Here is a 24867-nt window from a genome sequence, read left to right as displayed (position 1 = left end):
TCTCCGGTTCAGAAATACCTAGGAATAACTGTCACGAGGACAGCTTATGCTGCAATGAAAGAGATTACGCAAACATTGCACAAAATGTGTAAAATTAAAAATTGTTTTCTTCCAAATTTATTAGTTTAAAAACCAAAACACAATAATATTTCTATGATATAGCATCAATTTTTTTTTTCTGAGTACAGTATTATTTATATTCATTTCTAGAACAGGGTTACTCTGCAGTATAAAAAAATAACCTTAACAAAGATATTCAAGTGAGTGTACATCACCCAGTCATGCGATCTGCTTGCTCAAACCTTGCCTCTTAAATGGCAGCTCCTCTGTTCCACAAAAGCTGTGTTTGTGAATAACTTCATTCACATGGGCCCTTCTCACCAGGTTCAGCTGGACTTCTCACACGCACAGTGTTTCTCATACATGAAAATGCAGAGTAAGATGCCTCATGACACCCAATCAGACACACTGAATTTAAAAGAAGTTGTCTCTCTTCAGAGCTGGAAACAGATCTTTGTATTTTTTTCCTATAAAATGCCTAGCAGCTTGGGAAGCTGTATTAGTAAAATGTGTAGTTATCTCTCTCTCTTCTCTTTTTTCCAAGGCAGGTCTGAGTTTCTTTCAGCTGAGATCTAAAACTGCAGGAATATACATATAAAGAAATCTACAGACGAGTCAGAAGCGATCCCAGAGGTTATATCTGAAGGGAGCCTACAGAAAGAAAAGGTGTTTGAAGAACCTTAGAAATGCTAGAGCCACAATAGACCTAGGAAATCTCCAAAGATGGTAGTAGGGCTACAGAAAAAGGTCACTGGTAATCACCAGTGTGTATTTGCATAAAAGGTCATTTAAGGAGAAACAGCACAGTAATCTGAGGTCCATGATTTGCAGACAGGACTGGGGACTAAAGGACTCTCATCTTGTCACCATGAAACTATGCTGCCTTTCATAGCAGTGTGGAAGGCTCCAGCAATGACTGGGCAAAAAAAATAGATTCCCAGAAACTCAAATGAGTATTTGAACTTCAGCAAGGGTGAAGGACCGTCAAATATAGAAGGGAGAGTGGACGAATGCTTAACAAACAGTGAAAACAAAGAACTTCTAAAAGAAGACTAAGAAGGTGAATAGTCAGAAAGAACAAAAGCAGCAGGAAGGACTTACGTGCCTCTGAAACAGGAGAATTTCATGTCATGAACTATTGGGAGGGCTAAGAAGTTAAGACAATATATTGAGGTAGACTAAAATAATGATGTCAGGAAATAAGGAAAGTGGCCTTATCCTATATAGCAATTATCATCACATCAGCCATCAGCAATAATTCTCAAGTCTGTTCCTAGATAGAAGAGCTCTTGAAGTGCGAGGCAATTCTTCCACAGTGACTTTATTAGTTCAGATTTTGCAGATCCCGTGACAGGTAAAGAAGAATGCTAAAATTTATGTAGAGCCTGTAATCACTCTATAGATAGTATGTTTACATAGTCTTGCAGACAGGGTGAGGGAGTCTCTGGACAGACTGGAAGTGATGGGTAAGTATATCAGAAGGGTACCAAATCTAAGTGTATCTGATCTCTCCACACTTCTAGTCTTTTTTTGGCATGGGGAGAGCAAACAAGTGCCACAGCAAAATGTCATGTAGAAAAACTTGTAAAGATACTAGAGCCAGGGATCATATTCAAAAGGGGTATTCTAGTTTCCCCTCAAACCCTTCAATCATGGGTGGTTCTGTATATGCAGACAACCTGTAAGCATATTTACAAAAAAGGCAATGAAGACTAGCTAAGCTGTTTTGATGGAAGAATACCATAGTTGACCACATATTGTAACAGATTTAAAAGAATGGCCAGCAGACTCAACTGCTTTTACTGTCTTAGAAGACAGAGTTTAGGAAGACACATAAGTGAGTATGTGTCTGTCAAGGGCAGATCATAGGATAATTTAATGAAATGGATCTCTTTTGCTGGCAAGAAATTGTGTCTGCCCTTAGTATGGTGACAGTAGTTTTATGCCCATGACTAGATTGTAAATCAGTCATGTTCTTAATAACAACATTCTTCTTAAGTACATTTCTCTGTACATACTGAGTAGATAATGGCCAATAAACTCACATGGATGCCCCAGTTTCCCACAATGAAATAGAATTGCTTTGCTAATAACAACATAATTATTGTGAAAGAGGTCATATGCATGAAATCTCTACTAAAACTAGTCAAAACATTTTCCCAGAAGAAAGTTTTTCATGTCTTCAGTAGCATAGCTGATACATTCATGAGCATCTCTCTACAATATGGTGGACACAAAAGCAACATAGGATGTAGAATATCCAGGTTAAACAGACAGTCCTTCTTCTTTCAGAGTAAAATAGGATAAAAAAGCAGTTCTGAATCAAGAAGAACAAGGACTTGAACCTCAGTCATCCTCAACCTAAGCTAGAAAGACACCTTCTTAATAATTTTTTAAAGGTCACTTTTTTTTTGCTTTGCATCTGGATCAGTATCCTTTTCAAAAGCTGAAAACTTTTAACACAACAGGAATGCACTATTTTCAACACCATCTAGACATTTTGGCATATTAAATCAATGTTGATTCTTACTCAAAAATTGCAAATCTCCCCATTTTTCCTGCCTTGAAGACTTTGTACCAACCTCTTAAGACAGTCAATCATTTAATACCACATCCTGAAACACTCACTAAGGAAAATACATAAGACCTGAAAATCAAAACAAGAGGAGTTACCTGTAAGTAGGAAAAGGAATTGCTCGAGCCCTGCAGTTCATTGAAACTTGTCCATCTGAAGATTCTTCTGGGTAGATGGTATCAATGGGTTGCTCCTCAAAAACGGGTCCATAACCTTTGTTTCCTTCCTCTGAAAAACAGAGTTTGAAATGAATCACTTTAATTAGTAGGTAAACTGAAGATTAATTTACATCACACCTTCTGCATTTAAAATGTGAAGGTTAAATAGTGAGCCTTGCAAAATAAAGTTTTATATGCATCAACAAAACCAGAGCAGTACAGATAATAGAAGTGCTAGCCTTCCTTCACTGACTCCTGCTTCACTCCTGCTCTCTGAGAACAGTAACTTAAACTATGTTCCTGTAAAACAACCCTCTCTGCCTTCTCTGCTGACATCAACAATTATTTGATGAAGATAATTATGAATTGAAGATATGCCCTTTAGGAACACTGTGAGACCAACTTATTTCACAGAGGACAACAAATTCTCATCAAACAGTTCCAGATGCAAAATAGCTATCCAAACGTTAAGTGTTTCTTATCTTATAACCTAATCAGCTGCAATTGGTTTATACATTTGGAAGGAATCTTTATTGCATCAGACAAACAAAAACTAATGTTGGAGATCACAGCTGAGAATTACATTGTTTCCAGAACACATTCTGTCCTTCCTTTCATGCTTAGGTATATGTATATGTTAACTCTCTCTCCTCCAAAATAAAATTTTTAAAAAGCCCCACATCGAAAATAATTTAAGTTTGTAAAGTCAAGCACTTAAATGTGAATAAATGTCAAACAGATTTCACAACAGTCTATTTTTTTAATGTTTATCCTCCTTTTGCTGATGTTCTTGTAAAGGTTGCAGGCTCTGTCCTGCCTGGCTGCATTCCCTTCTCCTATATCTCCTCCAAGCGTACAAGACTGCTCTTTGGGGTCTGTAAAAGAAGACTAGGAGCAAAGGTGGAACACTATGGAAAAATTCTGCTCAGCAAATCCAGGATGTAGCTGGTTTTTTTCTGTGAAAACAGCAAACGTGCACTCCAGGTATAGAATAGTACTGTGAGAAGATGGTTCATGCTCAGTATAGATAAAATTTTCAAACAACACAGCTGTCTAATTCTCATTCAATGTTTTTAGCTTAAAAATTTCCAAAAGCAATGGTTAAGGATGGAAAAATCCTAACATTTTGCAGTAGTACCTACACTGCCCACAAAAAATCCACTACGTCTTGTAATGCTGCAGTTAAAAAATCTTCACAGATCGCAACATGAGCTGGCAACATAACAGATGGATGTCCATAATCAAGTTATGCTTTTGTACTGATCCCCTTAAAATTCTTGCCTTTGGTTTTAAAACATTATAGACTAAATTAGGCAGGTTTTAAAAAGATAAGAGAGAAGGAAGAATCTATCCATATAACTAAAGAATGTAAATTATATCAGTATTAAAATATTTTTTATAGATATATATAAAAGAATTCTTATGCAGATATCTTTTTATTGTTCCTAAATTCCATATTCATAGACAGACACTGGATTACAGCACTAGCACAAAACTGGTTAGAGATAAAAAGTAAGTTCCCTTCTGTGGAGTGATTACCAGGGGCAACTTATTGAAACCAATTATCAGAGGCACACTTGTTTAGAGTAAGTAAGTAAAGTTATATCCACATCCTACAGAACTAAGAAAGCATCTAGGATGGAACGTGGTTGGCATGTAAGGAATCTGCTCTTTGATGGTTCCCCAGGCAACCCGGCCTGAATTCTCAGATGTTCAGCGCCACGGGAGCTTGGTGTGCTAACTCTGAGAGAACGGAGGGTGGAATGGTGTGGAAATAACCGTGGCCAGGCTCTGTACTAACGAGGCAAGTACAGGAACTTGATGGTACCTCGTAGCAGATAAATTACATAGATACTGTCAAATGAGAGAATACCCCATTCCACCCAGAATGCTGGTCGCTGAGCCAGCGATTGTGGTGAAATCGTGGTGGATGAACTTTGCTCATTATAATCTCATCATAATACCAAAACACACCTCCATCCCAAAAGCTATCCGCCTCCCTCTCCCCCTGAGCATGCTCTCTGAATTTTTCTTAGCCTATACCTTTAAATCAAAGCGAGAGGATTTTGCACCAATCAATAATAAAGGTATGTATGACTAGAGTCACTCGAGCTCCACCTAAACATAGAGAAAAGGTATAAAAAATCCTTAAGAAAGAGGCAAGGGGGGGAAGATACCATCACTGAGAAGTCAGGGAGACATCACTACAGTCTTCTGGGAGCAGTCGATGGGCTGAACCTCTCTTCCCCACTCATAGGGACGCCTTTGGGTAAGATTCGTATGCTTGGTTATACCAGGTGCTTCCCCAGGAAACTTAGAAATCAAGCTTGTATTTGTAATCGTATTAATAGCGCTATATAGTCATCCTGCAACATATATATGCTCATAGGTACCTAAGTGTGCTTTGCAGACAGTGTATTCATCACCAGCAATCTAAAAGAATCTGTATCTGTCGCTTTAATAAATTACCTTAACTGTGGAAAGGGTCGCGAGGCTTTTATTTCGGTGGGCGCGCCCAGATTTATGGCATAATCTGGAACCGTGTTAGTTCATCGACCGCGGCTGGACCCTGCACTATTAGTGCATCCGGACCTGTGTTAGTTTGACATTAGTTGAACGCAGCTGGACCGATAGTGCCGATTTTGGCCTATTTCAGCCAAAATTTAAGGAGTCACATTGGGCATCACTCAGAGGCTAAGATCAGCCGCCGCAGCTCCTCTAATATCTGAGGACAAGCTGGAATGCAAGGGGGTTCAGCTTCTGCTGAATTAGCCCTCCTACACACAACACACCTTAAACGCAACATCCTTCCCAGTTCATGTCTGGGAAAAAAATAAATCACTGTTTCCCTTAGGGACAGGAGCAGGTCCAGAAGGCACTGTTATGCTGTGACAAGTATAGTCAGGCAACTTCATTTTTAAAAACTATTTCATGCAATGAGAAGAGAAGCCTTTCAAAGGAGCAAAGAAGAGCAACTAGAAAGAAAGGCAGAGCTCTTGAAAAATGGTCTGCCTTCTTTGGTATTTTAAAGCACAACACTATGTACAAATCTACGTATTGCTAGATCAAAAGAAGAAGTAATTTCAGACTGAAAAAGCAAGAATCATGTATTTGCTCAGAGCCTGGAATGACTGAGCTACAAACCTGTCAGCAGTTTCTGTGCAGTTCTTAAATATGAATACAGAATAACAATGGCCTCTAGCAGCAAATAGCCCTATCATATACAGCTCACTCTTTCCACCTTAGGACTCAAATGATGTTACAGACCACTTAGGCATTTCATGGCTAGGTCCTTCCAACCCAAACCATTCTATGATTCTAAGCAAGACCTCATAATTTATTTTAGCAAATCTTTTCCAATGTCTAAAAATGCTTACAATTATAATATTTTTCTTTTTAACATCTAATTTTTAAAATCTAAAGATCTTCAACTTTTGGACCTTTTTGTTGAACTTTCTAATTTTACTAAAATTCTCATATTAGATCTGAGTATTTTACCTGCCTCTTATGTCTTTCCTCTTGATAGTAAGAAATAATGAAGAAAAAATTGCACCAAGAGTATTTGCACACAGCCACTCATCTCGCTCTTCATGTGCAATGGAAGTCTTTAAATGTAAATACAATATGTACATTCTACATAGTATTAAGCAAGTATGCTAACCTGTTAGTACCATATACAACATAAATCTTGAACTCAAAACATCAATTTTAGTGGGTTAGAGTGCTGAGCAAATAATTCCTCTGTTGAAAGAAAGGGTTAGTTTGCTTGTTTCAACACCAGTCATCCAAATCACTTTCAGACAGACAAGTCAATTTATTTTATTATCAGCTAATTCAGTCCTTACATGCATCTAATTTATTTTGAAAATTGATTTTACTCATAGATTAAGGATAATGTTGTGAAATAAAGCTGCTTATAATTATGGGAACTGCTGTGCATGTGAGCACAACCAGAAAGGGAAGTTAAAAATATGTAGTTTATTAAAGACTGTGATTTTTTTTAGTTCATAGGAGAAAACAGCAGTTCTTTGGCTTATTTTTTTCCAACATGGAAAATTAAATAAAATCTAGTAGTTTACTTTTGTCTTATTCTCAGCTGCAGACTGCACATATTGCATATGTTTTTAGGGGTTGTTTTATAGTATGCATGGCAAATCATGGAACATAAAATGCTTTAAAAGGCTTTTCTTACAGACAACCTGGGCGTGCAGCACTCCAGTATCTCAAACCTTAATGAGATGACACAGAGGAGATAAAGTTCAATAAATGAAGTGACAGCAAGAATAGTAATTCCTTCTTTCTTCTTTCTTTCTACTAAAACTACTCTCCTGTGTACTGTACATTTGAAGTGAGACTCTTGACATTAAGTGTGGGATTTAGCTCACGCAATTTTAAAAGATAGGGATTTTGTCAAAACTAGTCATGTGGTCTTTCTTTAAAGGGGTCAGACAAGCATTCCCAGCAGGTAATTTGGATATCCTATTCTCTCTTCAACAGCTACAGAGAAAGTTGAAACCTATACCACATACTTAACCCTTAGATGGTTAAAGTGTGGTGAATCTTCCTGTAAGAGAGTCTGGATTTACCTGACTGTAGCTGTGCAACATGATCTGGAGTCTCCAGCTGAGCCCACAGAGAGAAGGTCAAGTATGAAGAGATACTATTGTCCTTACACCCTCACATATCCGAAGATAACAGTATACCTGTTCCTTCTTAACCAAAATTGAACAACCTCTAGTGGATGTCACAGAAATATACATTTTTTCCATGAACCTTATGCAGAAATCTATTGAAATAGTGATTTTTATCAATATATATAGGAACATCATTTCCATGATACTAGATAACTCATCAGTTCTTTTCCAAACTTATCAAACATATTTTGATGCAATACCTCTACATATCATTTACTGCCATCATAGATACTGCATTTGGATCTATAAATAATAAATCTCAAAGTGTAGGTCAAACTTTATAGATTAAAAGTTCCTGGGGATAAAACTACTATCTCTTTGGGCATCTGCCTTCATGGGACTGTAAAGTACAGAGAACTTTCGTAAATCCATTTATGAAGCAGAATTTAGTGCTCAGATTAAATACAACATTAGATACAACAAATTGGTATGTGTGAAGCTGAAGACAGCTCATAAGTGCAACAATTTTCTGTTTTATAACAAAGCCAAGAAAATGTTAACCCCAGGCAGGTGGCACATTGTGGCTGAAGTAAGGCATCTTACTCAGGCTGTAGTAACTCGTTTAACAGAGTCAGACTCATCACCATCACCACCAATTTTTAATGACTCTAAGTTCAGTCATGTTCTTCTCTTTTTTCTGTCATCAATTCTACACTCGGATAGCTTCAGAGAGTTAGGAATTTCCTGCATCAGCACCAACGAGGTGAGAATTGGCTGCTGAGAATTGGCCACTGGTGCCTTGTTTTCCAGGACACCAGCTTAAAGGAGCAAGTTGCAGCACAGCAAACCCAGCACAGCACATTTCCTCTGACTTTTGTTGCTACTTTCAGCTCTGGGAATCATAAGGCTGATATGTATCACACAGGCAGGGAACACACAGTAAGAAGGAAAGAGCTGATGATTTTAATCAGGACTTCTGTATCACATGGCAGAAAATTTGGAAAATGAAAAAAAAGCCCACTATGTTTACTGGTAGATGCAGCTACTCATAATTACACATTACTTCACAGTTAACATTTAAAAACCACCCTAATGAAATATATCTATTTTCTTCTGCTCATGGACAGTTGCCACAAGTACACAGGGAGCTACTTTACACCTGATCTGTTATTTTGTAGGGATCCTGAAATGGATCATTCCTGCTATTTATTTAATTAAATTATTTATACAGACTGCTACCTGTCTTTTCAATATACTCATTCTCACATTTTGCATAGTCAATTCTCTATCTAATTTGAATACAGAAAAGTAGAAAAAACAGAAAATTCCCAAATGGAATAGTATACTGTAATTTTACTGTTTGTCCTTTATAACAATGTCTCTCAAAGACAGGTCACTAAACCATGTTAGGACACTTGTGCATCATTCTGCCTTCATATGGCTAGTATTAGAATAAGCAAAAACGTTATAAATTAACATTTACTGTCACTTTCTAATTTGATATACTGATTTCAAGCATGTTTTCATTTTCTACGTTCTTTACAAGATACACCTTTTCATGTTGGCTTATAGGGTACCTACAATCTATATTTCATGCAGGAGCTGTGAAATATTCTTCACTTGGGATTAAAAATAATATTTTAACTTTTTCCTTATTTACAAAGTTATTAATGCTACATAATTTTTGTTAAAAGTTAAATATTTCAAGTGATTCATCAGAAATGGTGGATATATAGTTACGTGGCAATTCATTGGGAAAGTAGATTTAATGGGAAGTCAAACGTAGGATCAAGTAACTTCACTCAAATGTTTCACGTACTGTGAACCACGTGCAAGAGATTTTTAATGGATGTCCTTTTGTATATTTGCCTTATTTGTTCTAAAGTGTCCTTAATCTCACTAAATCCTTAAATTAAACCACAAAAAAATAGAGGAGTAATTGAATGTTAATAAGAGAAACAGTTGATTAAACCAAATGGAGAAAGCATTCCCTTAACCAGTACTTAGAGCACTCAGGCTTCTGGAAGGGCACCCAGATCCAGCACCATTTAAAAGGTGCTTTACTCAGGAGGAACAACTTGCACGTGTCAAACAGAAAAACATTAGTGTGTAAGGTACCACATGCTGAGGAAACTAACAGAGGAAATGATGATGGATATTACTGAAATGCAGTGAAGGGCTGGCAGTAAAACATGCAGGGCTATATATGCCTACGAATCCATATGTTCAGAAACTAAGTGGATGTATCCTAAAGCCCTAATCCTGCAAACACTTCTGTACATGCATTCAATTCCATAGTAAAAAAATCCCAAGCTCCAAGACAAGAAGACCAAACCTCTATATATGAGGAGTGCTGAAAAATAAAGGGAGAAAGATTTGAATGCTCTTCCAGACCTACAGTTTGCATACTTTAACAAACAAATTACCTTTTTGCTTTGAAAAAGAAAAGGCAAACCAGTATGAATTTTCCTTTCAGAATGTCTGTGCACAAACCAATTCATTCTGAAGATAATTGTAAGATGGTTAGCAGTAGTTTTTTGATGGATAAACACCTAATAATTCCACTGCAATGAAAACATATTTTCAATGAAAGATGGTGACAGTTTTACTAAGGGATGGCTACAAGAGCTTCTGCTGGAAATATTAAGATCTTTAACTTCATCTTTAAGAAGGGTAAAATGGTAATACTGTTTGCTTAAAGGAAATAATAATGAGACAGCATTGATTTAATTTCATTAAAGGCCTCTCATATTCTTTCAGATACTCATTCCATCACAAAATTTAAGCACGTAAGTTCAGCCAAATCAACAAGCTTACTTATAAACGTGATGTTAAACACATGTTCAAGTTTTCTGCTGAAGAAGAAACAACTTGGTTCTAAAAACACCACAAATTGTGACGTGAGTATCAATAGCAAATCACAGTGAAAAATTTTCCAAAGGTCAATATCAGAAAGAAGCTAAACCAGGTGGAAAACCTTAAGATCCTGTCACTCCCACTGTGCACTCATATAATACTATTTGAATTAGCATGTTTATTTTTCTAACGAGCCCTCCCCTTCTCTTTCTGTTCCTGCTTCCTGCACATCTCTCTGTTTCCCTGGCATTTAACATTGCCAAAGGTGGCTGCTCGAGACAGTCATTTGGTGTGACTCTCATCAGTATTGATCTAACTGACATCGTTGTATCTTGTTACGTATTTTCACATGAGAGAGGGACAAAGATCTGTTGACACAGCGCATGGCTAGGCTAACCTTGAATCTTAATGGATGCTGAACACAAGAGTCATGGACTCATTCATTATCTTAACTATCACTAAGTCATCAGACTCCATATCAGGATCGCAAGCCTAGAAACCATTTGATATTGAGAAGTAGATCTCGTACTGTTTTCAATATGACACAGATATGAAGACCTACTAGTATCTGAGAAGCTCATGCTCAGAAACAAGATGGTCTGGGAATGAGCCAAAATATCTCTACCAGGCTAACAGGAAGGTAAACAAGGAAATTTCAGGTTTCTGAGCATTATGATCACAAAACACATTATGATTATTTATTTATTTACAAATGTCAGACACTGCAGTAGCATGAAATGGTCTTCTAAGATCCAAGCAGGGACATGGCAGACTAGGTAAGCAGGTATCAAGTATATTCATCCACTTTGTATTTTAGAAGAAAATGCACATCTCTAGTAATTGGGAATAATGCTGTATGTTGTGGTAGAAAGCATTATATAACGTAGATTCTGGCTCTCAGTTCGTAACGTGTATTTTTGAACCTACTGTTCCAGAGAAAATCCAAGCTATATATAATTCAAGGTTTGAGCGTTGGATTTGTTTTTACTTTGCTCATAATCAAGTGGGAAAAGTTGCACTTGGCATTCATGGGAAGCTTATGTGCTGAAGCAGTAACGTGTTGATGTCCACAAAACTCACAATGCAGCATTTTGTGGTCTATAAAGAAGATTCCTGATGGAGAAGAGGTACCAGTGTAAGCCAGCAAGATGCTAAAGGGACACCAGTTTCCAAGAACCAGTCAGCGCTCAAACAGAAAAAGTAACCGCTCAAGCAGTCCCATTTCATGTTGTGCAAAAAGGTTCAGTTATCTTTGGGAAGGCTGGCTCTACTTTTCTGGACCAAAAAGAGCAGGAGAATTACCCCTATCTCATACGTGTCAGTGAAGTCCTTTAAGAGCTGTGTAGTTCATTATGTAGTTTATCCTTTACAGCAAGTTTCCAGTATGAAAAGCTCCAACCCTTGGCAGAGCAAGTTTCTCCACTTATGCCTAAGAATGACAGGGCACGGTATGCCTGTCTTCTCAGACTGCCAAGAGGAATGCCAACCAATACCTATTATAGTACTTAAATAATTTAGGTGATTCTTCCTTAAAAATACAAATGTTACTTCAAAAGTGACTTAAGAGCCTAACATGTTGATCTCATGGGAAAGCCAGTGCTCAGCAATTAGGAATGAAGGTAAAGTACAGTAGTTAGTCTGCACAATCTCCCCACACAAGCCTTCCAAGTGCATATGAAATACGAGCAACGGGCTCAGAAATGCAGCATGCTGTCTAATTGCATCCTAGTGTACATATCAAAATAACTGCCCTGCACTGAGAAGCCCTCTGTAGTACTGGCTTTCTGGCTTTACTAGCTTTCTCTGAAGCTTGGGGTCCTAGTGATTTTTGAAACTAAGGCATTAGGTTCCCTAAATAGCAGAAGTGCTTTTCACATTTTTCATCAAAAACGGACTATCAGCTCATTTTGCACAATCAAAAATAGTCACTAGAGTGACAGGCTGAGGCCGGATCTGACCCAAACTCAGGTACTGCGTGGCTCTGCACTACGAAATCCCAAGGTAAAAAGTAGAAGAGTTTGAATAGAAATAAAATTTCGGAGGAACACATTTTTTGCTACTGATTCCTCTTATAGCCAAATGTAATCAAGTATTCACTAAGCACAATAAAATATAGGGCCTTTGCAGCTTTTAATTAGTCTTTCAGAGGAAGGAAGAAACGAAACAAGCCTGTTGTTGAAACAGACTCTTAATTCTTCTGGTGCAAGGTTATTATCCCAAGTGAAGATACACTTTGGTTCATTGATTTATACAGAATGTGCTAGATGAAACAAAAGTCTAAAATTCAGAGTTAGCAATAGGATATGAATTTAACAGGAAGTCAAAGGCAACTTAGAAGTCTGTTGTTGAGAGCCCAGATGTCAGGGGGAAGAGGAGAAGAGTCAAATATTACCAGTAACAGGCATGAAATAACTTTTTTGGCAGTGGACTGACAATCTTCCCAATGTTCCCTGAGGAGTGATGTGCTGCTCTCATTTGCCTCGCACTGCTCAAAGTGCACTCTGAAAAGCAACTCTCATTATAACTGTCTGTTCTATCGGTATGTGAAAGACCGAATTACTTACAGCTTTTTCATCAATTTGTATCTGCAAGACTACATTTCAAGCACTAATTTACCTGGAAAATAAATATTCCTCCTGTCTCATTGCAGAAGATGTTCTCTGCCTAAACTTCTGATGCACTGATTCGTGCAATGTTTGCTTCCCTTCAGTCAAGTAAGTGCACATTCCCCACTGATGGGAAATGGCCGCTCATTGTAACAATTCTCAACTTCTGCCATTGATTACCACAAAACAGAACTGGCTAAAAATCAGGGGTTTTATTCCAAGGCAAACTCCGAATTTCTAATAAATATGTAGTTCAGTTTGGGAAAAAAAATATTTTTTGATTTCCTGCAGCAGGGAAAAGATCTATGTGAAAACAGGTAAAAATCCTTAGCTTATGGAGCGTCAGAATAAATGTCACCCTTTCAGGCCAAATTCTGAACATTTCAAGTCAGCGCAGCTTTCAGGTTTTCAGCTTCCTAGCTCCTTGTTTCCCAAATACTTCTAGCAGATAATTCCAGAAGCTCTCAAAGCTCAATCAAAAGCATGAATTCTCAATACTTTCAGGTTTCTTGGCTGGTATCTTTGAACTTGGGACAGACCATATGGTGAGACATCTCAAAGGACATTGACCCTGGAAGCTACCAGTTTCCTGGCTCCAGAGCAGTTAATACAGTAGGTCTGTTTAGGAGCCATGGGTTGAAAAAACCTTGACTGGCGGCTCCAGAGTCATGGATCAGTTTGCCCGAAGGCAACTTACATGGTAGAACCACATAGAACTGTGGGTCCAGCACCACAGGAGCCAAGGTAAGTCAAGTATACTTCCAAAGAAACACCATGTTTTGTTAAAAAGTGCTAAAGCAACTTTTTTAATATTCTGCTTTCAACATCTGCTCCCAGCTAACTTGTGTCTTCACTCTGGTCCTTGGTCTGTCTTGTTATTGAAATGAGAACTCATGATCTTTACTGAAAAATTGTCCCTGATTCCCACATTCTCCATTACTGTTGACATTGCCAGCATTCCCCTTGACAGTATCATGTGTGCAAGAACACCTCCTAAAACTTGACCTGATCACCCTAGTTGTGCTCTTTCTTTCTCTACAGTATCTATCTTTAGCTTTTTAATCATATTGTGAACACTCCTAATCAACCCCTTATATTTCATCTTGGCTACTACAGCTACTTATTTTCTGGTATCCATGATATTTTCATTGCCAAGAAATACATTGAAAAGGAAAATTTGCTAAGACTAACTGCCATAGCTCTAGCACTCATTTGAAATGAGAAACCCTCTAGCAAGATTCAAGTGCTGGGGCAGAGTAAAGACTGTAACACCAGATTTATGTAATCCAGAAGTGCGCCCGAATCCCTAGTTAACAGAAGCAGACTTTCTCTCAATTTCTTAATTATTTATGCAAAGCAGAGCAGGTCCAAGAGTAGAGAGTGTGTGCACTACTCAAGCCTTGCAATAACACACCAGAAATAACAAACTCCCTCTGATTGTGTAAGACTACTAATCTTCCACATTGGAGGATGGTGCCATATCTTTAATGATGGTGGTAGGTCTTATCTTTGGTTTTTGATGCAAAATACAAGCAAGTCCTGGATTTATTCCATACCAGAAGGTAAGTTAGGAAGTTTCTTTGAACTGGGAACAGCACTATTAGAACCTGCCCACATTCAAAACTCTTCACACCAATGCCTCCTATTCTTCTTACAGGAATAATAGCCTAACGTAGCCGATTACAGTAAAGTGAAAGATCAAACGAACATTGCTATGAATATATCAATTGCATGTAATATCATCATACCCATCTTTGTTCTTCCTATGTCACTTACTCATGACCCTCATAGAACACAATCTTACCATGTCATTCTAAGGCACCTGCCAGGAGATGCATTCTGGTGCCAAGATTTCTGGCTTTTGGGCACAACTGCAATGTGCATAATACAGAAGTAATAGCATTAATCATCTGGCCTTGCCCTTCATTTGTTCTCAGTGACTGACTCAACTTTTTTATCAACCCATGTCCAGCACTTGATTGACTACTACAGCTGACGTCACCATGTCCAGAGTGAAATCACATGTGTAACATTACTGATGGTAGTTGACAGCCTCTTTTTTCAGGAAAAGCCCAGTATTAAAGTGATGAATTTTAATTTTTAATTTTGGTGCCACCAGCAACCCTCATATCTTAACAAAGAAAACTCCCTTGAAACACATAATAAATACATTATAAGCATGAGATCACAACATTTTAAAGGTCTTTATTTTTATTAGGTGTCAGTATATCCTCCAGAAAACTCAGACATGGAGTAAAGAACTGAGACCAAACCCTTCATAGAATAAAATAATGTTCTCACTAAACCAAAAAGCACTCCTGTAAGCTATGGAGTAATTTCTTAAAGGCAATGATCTTATATCACAGTATTAATCAGATTTTTGGACTCAATAATGCAAACAATATGGTCTCATGATAGTGAAATTGAGGCAATGTCTGAAATGGCAGGCCAGATTAAGAAAGAATATGAACAGCTTATTTCAATTAGGGACTCATTAATTACATAAAGAACCCAGAGAAACACAAGAATGTTTTATGAAATGCAGTAGAACTAGCTTTATGAGTAACTTTCCACTCAAAGTAGGGAAGGATCTAAAGCCTACCTTGAAAATAACTATATCATTAGTACACTATATTTGAACATCTCAAACCTCAGCCAGTATTTCGCATATGCACAATTTAATTATTCTGCTTTTTGTATGCTCAGGTCTCAGTTCATGCAGTCTGGACATAAGCAAAATGTTTTTTTTTTCTTGAGAAGAGCTCTACTTATGATAGCAATATTCATCATAGCAAATAAAAACCAGCATTCATTTAAATTGTTATGGATATCTGAAACAGGCATTACAAATCTCAAAAGTTTTTCAGAACAGTTGGAATAGGAACTAGATTTTAATCCTGGATTTTAACTTTCCAAAGAGCTCCTTCCGTCTCTTAGAACTGAACCAAAATTTCAGTTGCAAATATCTCTGTAATTTCAGATGTTAGAAATATGACTCCTGAATGTTTCAATATTTATGGCCCCATTTCTATTTATGAAAAGTTTTACCATTTGTAATTTAAAATAAAAGTCAGTATATGCAGCATTTCCCCACTGTATTATGAAAACTACCACTATATTGCGCTGGTAGGATTTTATGAATTTTATCAATTTTAGATGGTGTCTATATTACAGAATTTTGTGTTTAGTGTCTCTTCTTGCAGGCATATTTCCATTCTTCTAACCATTCCATTCTGTTGATCATCTGTGCACAAATAGATGGTTGATACATTTTTTATAATCTAGAGAAAGAAATAATTCTGTATACTGAATTAGAATAGACAAAACCAAATGTAAAGTCCAGATCTGTATTATTTCAAGCTTTGAATTATGGTTTCCATTGTAATAAGTATGCTTCTTTACAGCCATTATTCATATTTAGTAATTCATTGTATCTGCAGAAAAAAATTAAAGCCATACAAAGAGCAAAATTGACCTTGAAATGCATAAAACTGAAAACAGTAAGTTAAATGAATTAACATGGGAGGTCATCTTACCTGTCAGGCAGAAGACGAAACAGGGTGTAATAAGATGATAGATGAAGAGCCACATGGTTATCTTCTGTTCAGTGATTATCTCAAAAGGAATTGTGCCTTGCAACACCATCATTCAGAGAGCTAAAAATACCTGATTAGAGAGAAGAAAAAATGAGTGAATAATTCTGACATAACGCTTTATCTCATATATACATTTAACTTGCCATATTATCTGTCTAAACTGAATAGTTAAGAGTTAATACAGGACAGAGTATTTTGAATAATAAATACATTATCGAATTTGCTGGATCAAACTAATGATCTCTCTTGTTCAGAGAGAACACTGTTTAAAGTACTTAGATTTTCTGGTGAGAGTAAGTAATATGGTAAATGTTTGTTAGTACTGAACATCCTCTTTTAGACTCATCTTCTTAAACCAAAACTATGCTTTGGGTTGGATCTAGATCCTCTCTCTGAGAACACTTCACATTATTAGAAATATTAAAATAATACCTAGATTACAATAAAATAAGGAAAGTCCAGATTCTATCCTCCTTCATATCAGTAAATACTACATTACAATTAATGATTTCAAAGTCTGTAAAAATCACAGTGAAACTGAAGTACATGAATCTCTTTCAGGATTCATTTATTTTGCCTAGTATATAATTCTTTTCAAACTTTATACAATTCACTATCCTCTGGAAAGGCAGTATTAATTTTTATGAGTTTCATTTTAACTGTTGAATAGAATCATTATTGCAATATCATATTTGAAGTTTTCTCTTTTCCCTGGGGGAGAAACTCTGCCTGCATATATATACTAAAACTAAGCTAAAGAAACATGCAGCTTGTTTTTAATATTCTAAGATTTTAGATACCATTTTTCAGCATTTTTTACTTCTTTCAATCAGAGTATTTTTCTAGCTTTTTGTTTCTGGCTTGTGCCTGTTATCTATTTCTTTAGGGCAACGCATCATCATGTTTGCAGTGTGCAATATTACATTTTGTTTAATGGATTTCTTGCCATGAATATATAAATGCATCCTTTACATCCATCACATCTTGTTCATACTTCTTGACTGGTTCTGCTGTAGCACTGGTTAAGTTATGACCTTCACACAAAGCAAGGCTTCCAGCTTACCGCTGACAGAATATTGTTGTATCTCTCTCACACACATGCTGATACTATCCATGCCTCTCAGTTTATTAATTTTGTTACTATTTCATTATACAAATATGCTCATACATACTTGAATACCCTTCAGTAATACATATACTAGGATGTGTTTGCATGCTAAGATGGCATTGTTACTTTTTGCAGGATGCGATCTTGATGCTACTGTTTTCCAGCTTCCCATGCCAACTACCAATGACTCCTATAGCAGCTTCTACCTTTTACCTACACTCTTGTTCTTTCCAGGTCAAAATTTTTACTGAATTGTTCCTTTTCCAAAATCCAAATGTTTTAGATCCTGTTTTGAAACTGCTCCGTTTCCCACCTCCAACACCAAGAAATGTGCACTTTTGAATTTCAAAGTACATGTACAAACATACCTGACTCTGTAAGTATGCTTGGGATAAGTGCTGCTCTGATTAACAGCCCCTGGTGTGAGCTGCTGCTGGACAGGCCTGTCTCAATGTACTTGTCTCATGTCTGTCCTTGAGGTAGCTAGGAACATGTCTCACCCATCAGGGCCTTACACTTGGCCTTTCTTCCTCAGAATAATGCTAAGAAGATGTTTATTTGAACATGCCTCAAATAGTGAGCTTAGGGTTTGCTGTTGAACTCATAGTGTAGGAAAACGGCAAGAAACATCACAAGACAATCTTTTGGCTCAGAAATTACAGGAGCTGTTGCACTTCATATTTTTACTTTTTTTAGCAGATGAAATCTTTAACAAACAGGTCAAAACTGTAGTAGTTGCCATGACCCTGAACTCATGGCTATTACATGAGCTCAGCAAAACACATACAAGAGCTAAACAGTGAACCCCAGAATTGAGATCTATTTAGAAATATTCCCTGGAAAAAGGCTCTTATGTTGGCAACAAATGCATATGCTTACTGTAGCTGAATCCAAGGGGAAGAATTTACCCTCCCGCTTCTCTTGGCACTAAATTTCTCCAGACTCTGTCACACAAAGGATATTCACAACTATTTCAGGCATCTACCTTAAATGACCAAGGTATGAACTACTGTGTCTATATGATTCCTCCAAAAGACAGTGGTAGGTTAGATCAACAAATGACTTTATATACTTTTCCAGCAGCCATACTCTGGCTATCAAGCTTCTTGTGTTATGACACTGCCATGACTGGAACACTTATTTCCAAGTGATATGAGTTAAATTGCATAGTTATGCTGAAATAATGCACATAATTAAACAGCAATGAAACAGGAACTCTGTTGGGAACAACAGTAATTACACAGTAACTCATGGTGATAATAACTGTGTTCAAATGTATTGATAGATGAAACTGTTAAGAGTAAACCTGTGGTCTCCCTCTGACATTACAGGCACCACTGCAGGCAGAAGATCCCTCCTCCCTCTCTTTTGCAGAATCCAGGTTTGATTTTGGGAAGTTATCTTGTCTTCTAGCTCTCCAAAAATCCCTTTCTGTTGGCTCAGGAAAAAGTTTTTTGAACACTGGTTCAAATTACAGTAAACAAAAATTGTGCCAGCAAATGCTATAAATACCTCATTTTAATCAGATACAGAAATACCCACCCTGCTAGTACTAAAATCTTTTCCTTGCTCTCACTTCTTTCAGCTGAGTGGGTTCTGTATATATAGCACATCCGTCCCTCCTGATTTATCTCAGCTTGTGGATGAGAAGTGAGGCTGTTTCACATCGCTCTGCTGAATTTTGGCAGAACTGCCTGCTATGAGACAAGACAGCACACAGGTTATCATCAACTGTACGTCTCAAGTAGTATGGCTGTACGTGATGTTACCACCCAACTGCCCAAGGATGAGCCCGGGCGTATTTGAGGCAGCAGTATTTGTGCCGGAGGCAGCACTGTGGGCTGCAGTGCTCACACGGCCTTATCTACTGCCTCTTTTGCTTTACAGCTCTCAACCTTTGTCCTTCGCAGAGTCAGAAGGATATGCCTAAGTAAGAACAATTCCCTAACAAAAGAACAGTCATCACTTTTCACCCCTGTAAAAGCAGAGAGTGATTGCATACCCGGACATACTCCTTTTAGTCTGCAGAGTACACTATCCTTCTTTTCTCACAACAAAGCATCATAATTTTAGCTAACAAGTAAGACATTTTTAAAATATGTAATAAAATAAGCAGGCATTTAACTGCAACTACATCAAGCTTAATTACTATCTAATGCTCATTAACACACTTAGGTCCCTTTTGACTGTGACATTCCCCAAAAGAGCCAGTCACCACTACAGGGCCTTTGCCTTGCTAGATTCAAGAAAACTTCTGGTGAGCTGTCTGGACCGCAACCCTCCCAAAGGAGGTGGCGGAAAACTGGGACACTGGCTGCTGAATAGAAAGCGTGTTCAATTTTGAACACAGGGACTTCCCAGAACACTTCTGGCTGCTTGCTCTGTCTCATGATGATGCTTCATTAGGATGAGGGATGTTTCTGGGACACAAGGGAAAACTTGCCTCTCTATACTACCCAATTGTAAGGATTCTTTAATCTCTCAAAATGCACTTTAGGAAAATGTCTATGTTTTCTTCCATATTCTGTGTGGCTTTCTTCAGGTCTTCACTGCACACTTTGGCCTTCACTGAGGAGAAAAGGATGCATGTTTTACAGCTGTGAAAATAGCCAGTGTTTTACATCACTTTCCTACTTAATCCAAACATGTAGATGACATCATCATTTTGCAAGGACATAAAGCATTCGTAATGTAGACACAAAAGGAAAGTACACACAGCAGGTAATGGAAGCCAGGTGAATAAAGATCGTAAGATCAAAAGCAGTGCAAATACGCTACATAATCTACTAAATTTTAAATCAAGAAGTGGTAGGAATAGACAAGGGAAATGGGGGGGGATGTTAAAGGGGTGAAGAGGAAGCAAAGAAACAGAACAGCGTTACAAGGAGTGGGATGCTGTGTGGAACATGTAAGTGATGTGTGGGAGGATGGAAGCAATAAACCAACCCAAAAGGTTGTCAGAAAGAACCCAAAAGGCAGTCAGGAAGAAATGCTGAGAGGAAAAGCGATGGAGATGTAGGTAGACGAAGGTGCATGTGGATGAGGAGTCTGCACTATCCACAGCAAGAGACCAAAGGACTAAAGGAATAGATGTGATACAGATGGGGAAGGTTATTTTATCTGTTGTATTTTCATCAACTAGACTAGCACAAAGTAAAATGGGAGGAGCTGCGGAAAGCATTGAATCAGGTTGCAGTTGTATATTGGAAAAGTAACAAAAATAGATACTTCAAGACTGGAAGGCAGCAGAAAAAGAGAGGTAGTCCATGTGCTTCTGTCAGTAAATCTCATCGTTCACCATGACGAGATCTTCCCTGAACCTCCCTTACCGAGGCTTTCAGCGTGGGAGCAGCGTGATCGCTGCATTGGTCCCCAACACGCATTCAGCATTCCCTCTCAGGATCCCCAAGTGCTGAACGGGCAGAGAGGGGGCAAAGGGAAGCGTGTAGAAACTCTGGCGTGGTACACTGAGCTAGGAGAGGTAAATCAAGATGCTTGTTACGATTCTCATTTCCTGGTATATTATGATAATTACACACATTCAAATTTTAGAATTGGTAGAGATTCCATCCAGATTAGCCTATAAATAAATACAACAATCTAGAAGAAATCTCTGGTTCTCCACCCTTTTTCAAAACATGAATATATATAATTGCAATAATTCACTAGTAAATTTACACAGTGGTAAGTTATAATCAAAGCTTTTGAGGAGCCACACAATAGTTCAACCTAATCAGTGTTTTGTATTTGTTTTTATTTCAAGCTCTTTTGGTGATTTTAGTAAGCATCTAATTGCTTGTTATCTTGATTTTCTTAAAAGAGTCAGCATTTTTTGTGATGTTAACTAAATCCTCATAAGTCTTATTAGTTACTCAGTATTTAGAATTACCAAGAAACTTTTGAATTTAATAAAAATAATGATGTTCATTGCGTATTATTTATTGTATCACCCTTTCTCCTATTCTACTGTTTTAGTCTTTGCAATTTAATTTTGTGATCAATCCACAAGTTTTGGCATTCTAGGTTAGATTGTGCCACTAGAAAGGGCACTACATCTTATTCGAAAGTCTGGCTTCTCAACCATCAACCACAACCCCTTGATTTACTTCTGAAACTAATACCTTAGCCATTAGTGTTTAGTACTAGTCTTCTCTATTACCAGAAAAGTGATGACAGTCAAGTTCCTTGCCACTGCACAGATTTATCTCATTACAGTGGTCTGGGATTACTGTAAGTAAAATTCCAAGCCAGACCTGCTCTTGTAGCACTGCTGTGTCTGCAGAAGATTTTAGATGATAGCTGGCTGTCTCCTAAAGTCCACAAGTGGTTTTAATTCCCTTCACAAAGGCTTGTAGAAACACTTCATTTCCTTTTGATCATCTTTGATTTCTATAATTATACTCTTTGTTTTTGCCAGATTTGTTCAAGTGGAAACACAAGTTCAAATCCACCGCCCCCAATACCGCCCACTGGCCCAAACACTCAGTCACCAACAGTCATGCTTCTAGTACTTTCCACGTCATCCTATTTAAACTATACAGCCACTTTCTTCATTTCACATGCATGAAAGCCAGCTAAGAAGCCCATCAATTTGATGGCCCATAAATAAGATACTCTTCTTGAACAGAATTTACACTTTCAAGGACAACATGCAATAACATACGTAACACGTTTGACACGGTCTCCCACAGCATCCTCGCAGCTAAACTGAGGAAGTGTGGTCTGGATGATCGGATAGTGAGGTGGATTGTGAACTGGCTGAAGGAAAGAAGCCAGAGAGTGGTGGTCAATGGGACAGAGTCCAGTTGGAGGTCTGTGTCTAGTGGAGTCCCTCAAGGGTCGGTACTGGGACCAGTACTATTCAATATATTCATTAATGACTTGGATGAGGGATTAGAGTGCACTGTCAGCAAGTTCGCTGATGACACCAAACTGGGAGGAGTGGCTGACACACCGGAAGGCTGCACAGCCATTCAGAGAGACCTAGACAGGCTGGAGAGTTGGGCGGGGAGAAACTTAATGAAATATAACAAGGGCAAGTGTAGAGTCCTGCATCTGGGCAAGAACAACCCCATGTACCAGTACAAGTTGGGGACAGACCTGTTGGAGAGCAGCGTAGGGGAAAGGGACCTGCGGGTCCTAGTGGACAGCAGGATGACCATGAGCCAGCAATGTGCCCTTGTGGCCAAGAAGGCCAATGGCATCCTGGGGTGTATTAGAAGGGGTGTGGTTAGCAGGTCAAGAGAGGTTCTCCTCCCCCTCTACTCTGCCCTGGTGAGGCCGCATCTGGAATATTGTGTCCAGTTCTGGGCCGCTCGGTTCAAGAAGGACAGGGAACTGCTAGAGAGAGTCCAGCGCAGAGCCACGAAGATGATTAAGGGGGTGGAACATCTCCCTTATGAGGAGAGGCTGAGGGAGCTGGGTCTCTTTAGCTTGGAGAAGAGGAGACTGAGGGGTGACCTCATTAATGTTTATAAATATGTAAAGGGCAAGTGTCATGAGGATGGAGCCAGGCTCTTCTCAGTGACATCCACTGACAGGACAAGGGGCAATGGGTGCAAGCTGGAACACAGAAGGTTCCACTTAAATATGAGGAAAAACTTCTTTACGGTGAGGGTGACCGAACACTGGAACAGGCTGCCCAGAGAGGTTGTGGAGTCTCCTTCTCTGGAGACATTCAAAACCCGTCTGGACGCGTTCCTGTGTGATATGGTCTAGGCAATCCTGCTCCGGCAGGGGGATTGGACTAGATGATCTTTCGAGGTCCCTTCCAATCCCTAACATTCTGTGATTCTGTAACAAACAACCACTAATTCCCCATCTGCCAGTCACTCACAATTTTTTCCTATTGTTTACAGGTGCTAAATAAATAAACAAAGCCAAGATCAGTTCATTAATATATTTAGACAGGTTAAATTAACAAGCGATTCTATCACTATTGGACAGTTCAACCAGCTCTATATTTTTGCTTAACAAACATTGACTTGGAAACATGAAGAAAAAATGTCTTGGAGGTGATGAGGCTTTCAGGGTTGTTACAGGGCTTGGCCCAAGTTTCAATGGGAAACCTTATCTTAAGTTTGGAGTGCAATAGGAAACTTCCGTTCTTTTACAAATATTCATTAATTTATTCTTCATGCCTTCTTTTCTGCTTAAACACTCACGTTGATAGGCTTAAAAGAACTAACATCCCGGCACACTGATGATCTGCAACATACTCCAGCTCAGAGTTACCCTCTTCCTCCCCTCCCTGCCCCCCTCTTTTGAAGCTGTGACTTCTCTCCGTGAATCAACCACAAAAAGACAAAAAAATTCCTTCTCCAGACATGTTTTGAGCCATGCCTTTTGCACTTGAAAGCAATAGTGCCTATTCTACAAAGCAAGAAAACAGTGCCTATAACAAGAAACCAAAACATCAAATACAGTACGATTTGCACAAGATTGTTATAAGATACAAAAGGTACCAGGCATGTAAATGGCAACCTTACTGCTACAAGATGTCTGTTTTCCATGGCAATTTTCTAATGTGCCATTTTTTCAAGTAGGACAACATGCTGGTACTTAATCACACTGTGAATTTAACTCTCCTGCTTCCTTTACATTTACACATCAAAGAACTGAGACCTCAGGAATCAGTAACTTCTTCAGTCAGTTGTTCCGTAGGCACTTTTGCTTTCTTGTTAGGCAATTAAGAAGCCCTATGGGACTTTTCTTTGCTTGCCTGCTACATCATCCTTCCCATTTTCATTTTTTTCACCCTTTGTTTTGGCTTTCTGTTATTTTCTGCTCTCAGATAGCTCTTGCAACTAATGAGATGTCTTATTTTTCTTATTTGCATTCACAGATTCATTATGAATCAACATTAATTCTTCTCCCTACAAGGGTTCTACAGTGGTCACACATCTATCTCATCTTGCAGTTAATCAATGACTCTGTAACGAAGGGTCATTATAAACACAATTTTTAAGGAAGGTTAGGCATCTCCTAATTTGTGGTAATATCAACAACTCAGCTTTACTATTAATCATGAATACAGTTTGGTTACTTATTCTTGAGTCATTGAGCTGCAAAAAGGTTTTGTTTTGAAATACCTTCAGATACTGAAGCTTTGCTTAGCGGTACTTAAACACTGTCTTTAATCATCACGTCAGCAGCAAAGGGTCAGGCAGCCAGTCTTCCAAGTCCCTATTGACAGCGTTTGTTCTATCAGCAACTGGCTGTTCGTTCTTCTAAGGTAATAAATAAAAAAAAGATCACTTACTGATGCCATAACT

The 24867-nt window shown here is 38.2% G+C and overlaps 1 protein-coding gene across 1 annotated transcript in view; it reads right to left on the bottom strand.

The window, feature by feature from the left end:
• Positions 1–24867, bottom strand: part of CNTN1 (contactin 1) — a 266198-nt gene that overhangs the window by 80784 nt on the left and 160547 nt on the right. Inside the window, exons 3-4 of the mRNA XM_068400703.1 lie at positions 16426–16555; positions 2734–2863 (exon numbers count right to left, since the gene is read on the bottom strand). Coding sequence (XP_068256804.1) covers positions 2734–2863; positions 16426–16537 — 242 coding nt within the window. The 5' untranslated portion in view covers positions 16538–16555. The remainder of the gene's footprint in view (positions 1–2733; positions 2864–16425; positions 16556–24867) is intronic.

Source organism: Nyctibius grandis, chromosome 5 (assembly GCF_013368605.1).
Source record: "Nyctibius grandis isolate bNycGra1 chromosome 5, bNycGra1.pri, whole genome shotgun sequence".
Taxonomy (NCBI): domain Eukaryota; kingdom Metazoa; phylum Chordata; class Aves; order Nyctibiiformes; family Nyctibiidae; genus Nyctibius; species Nyctibius grandis.
Note: the sequence above shows the minus strand (reverse complement) of the source record. Positions and strands in the feature narration are given on the sequence as shown.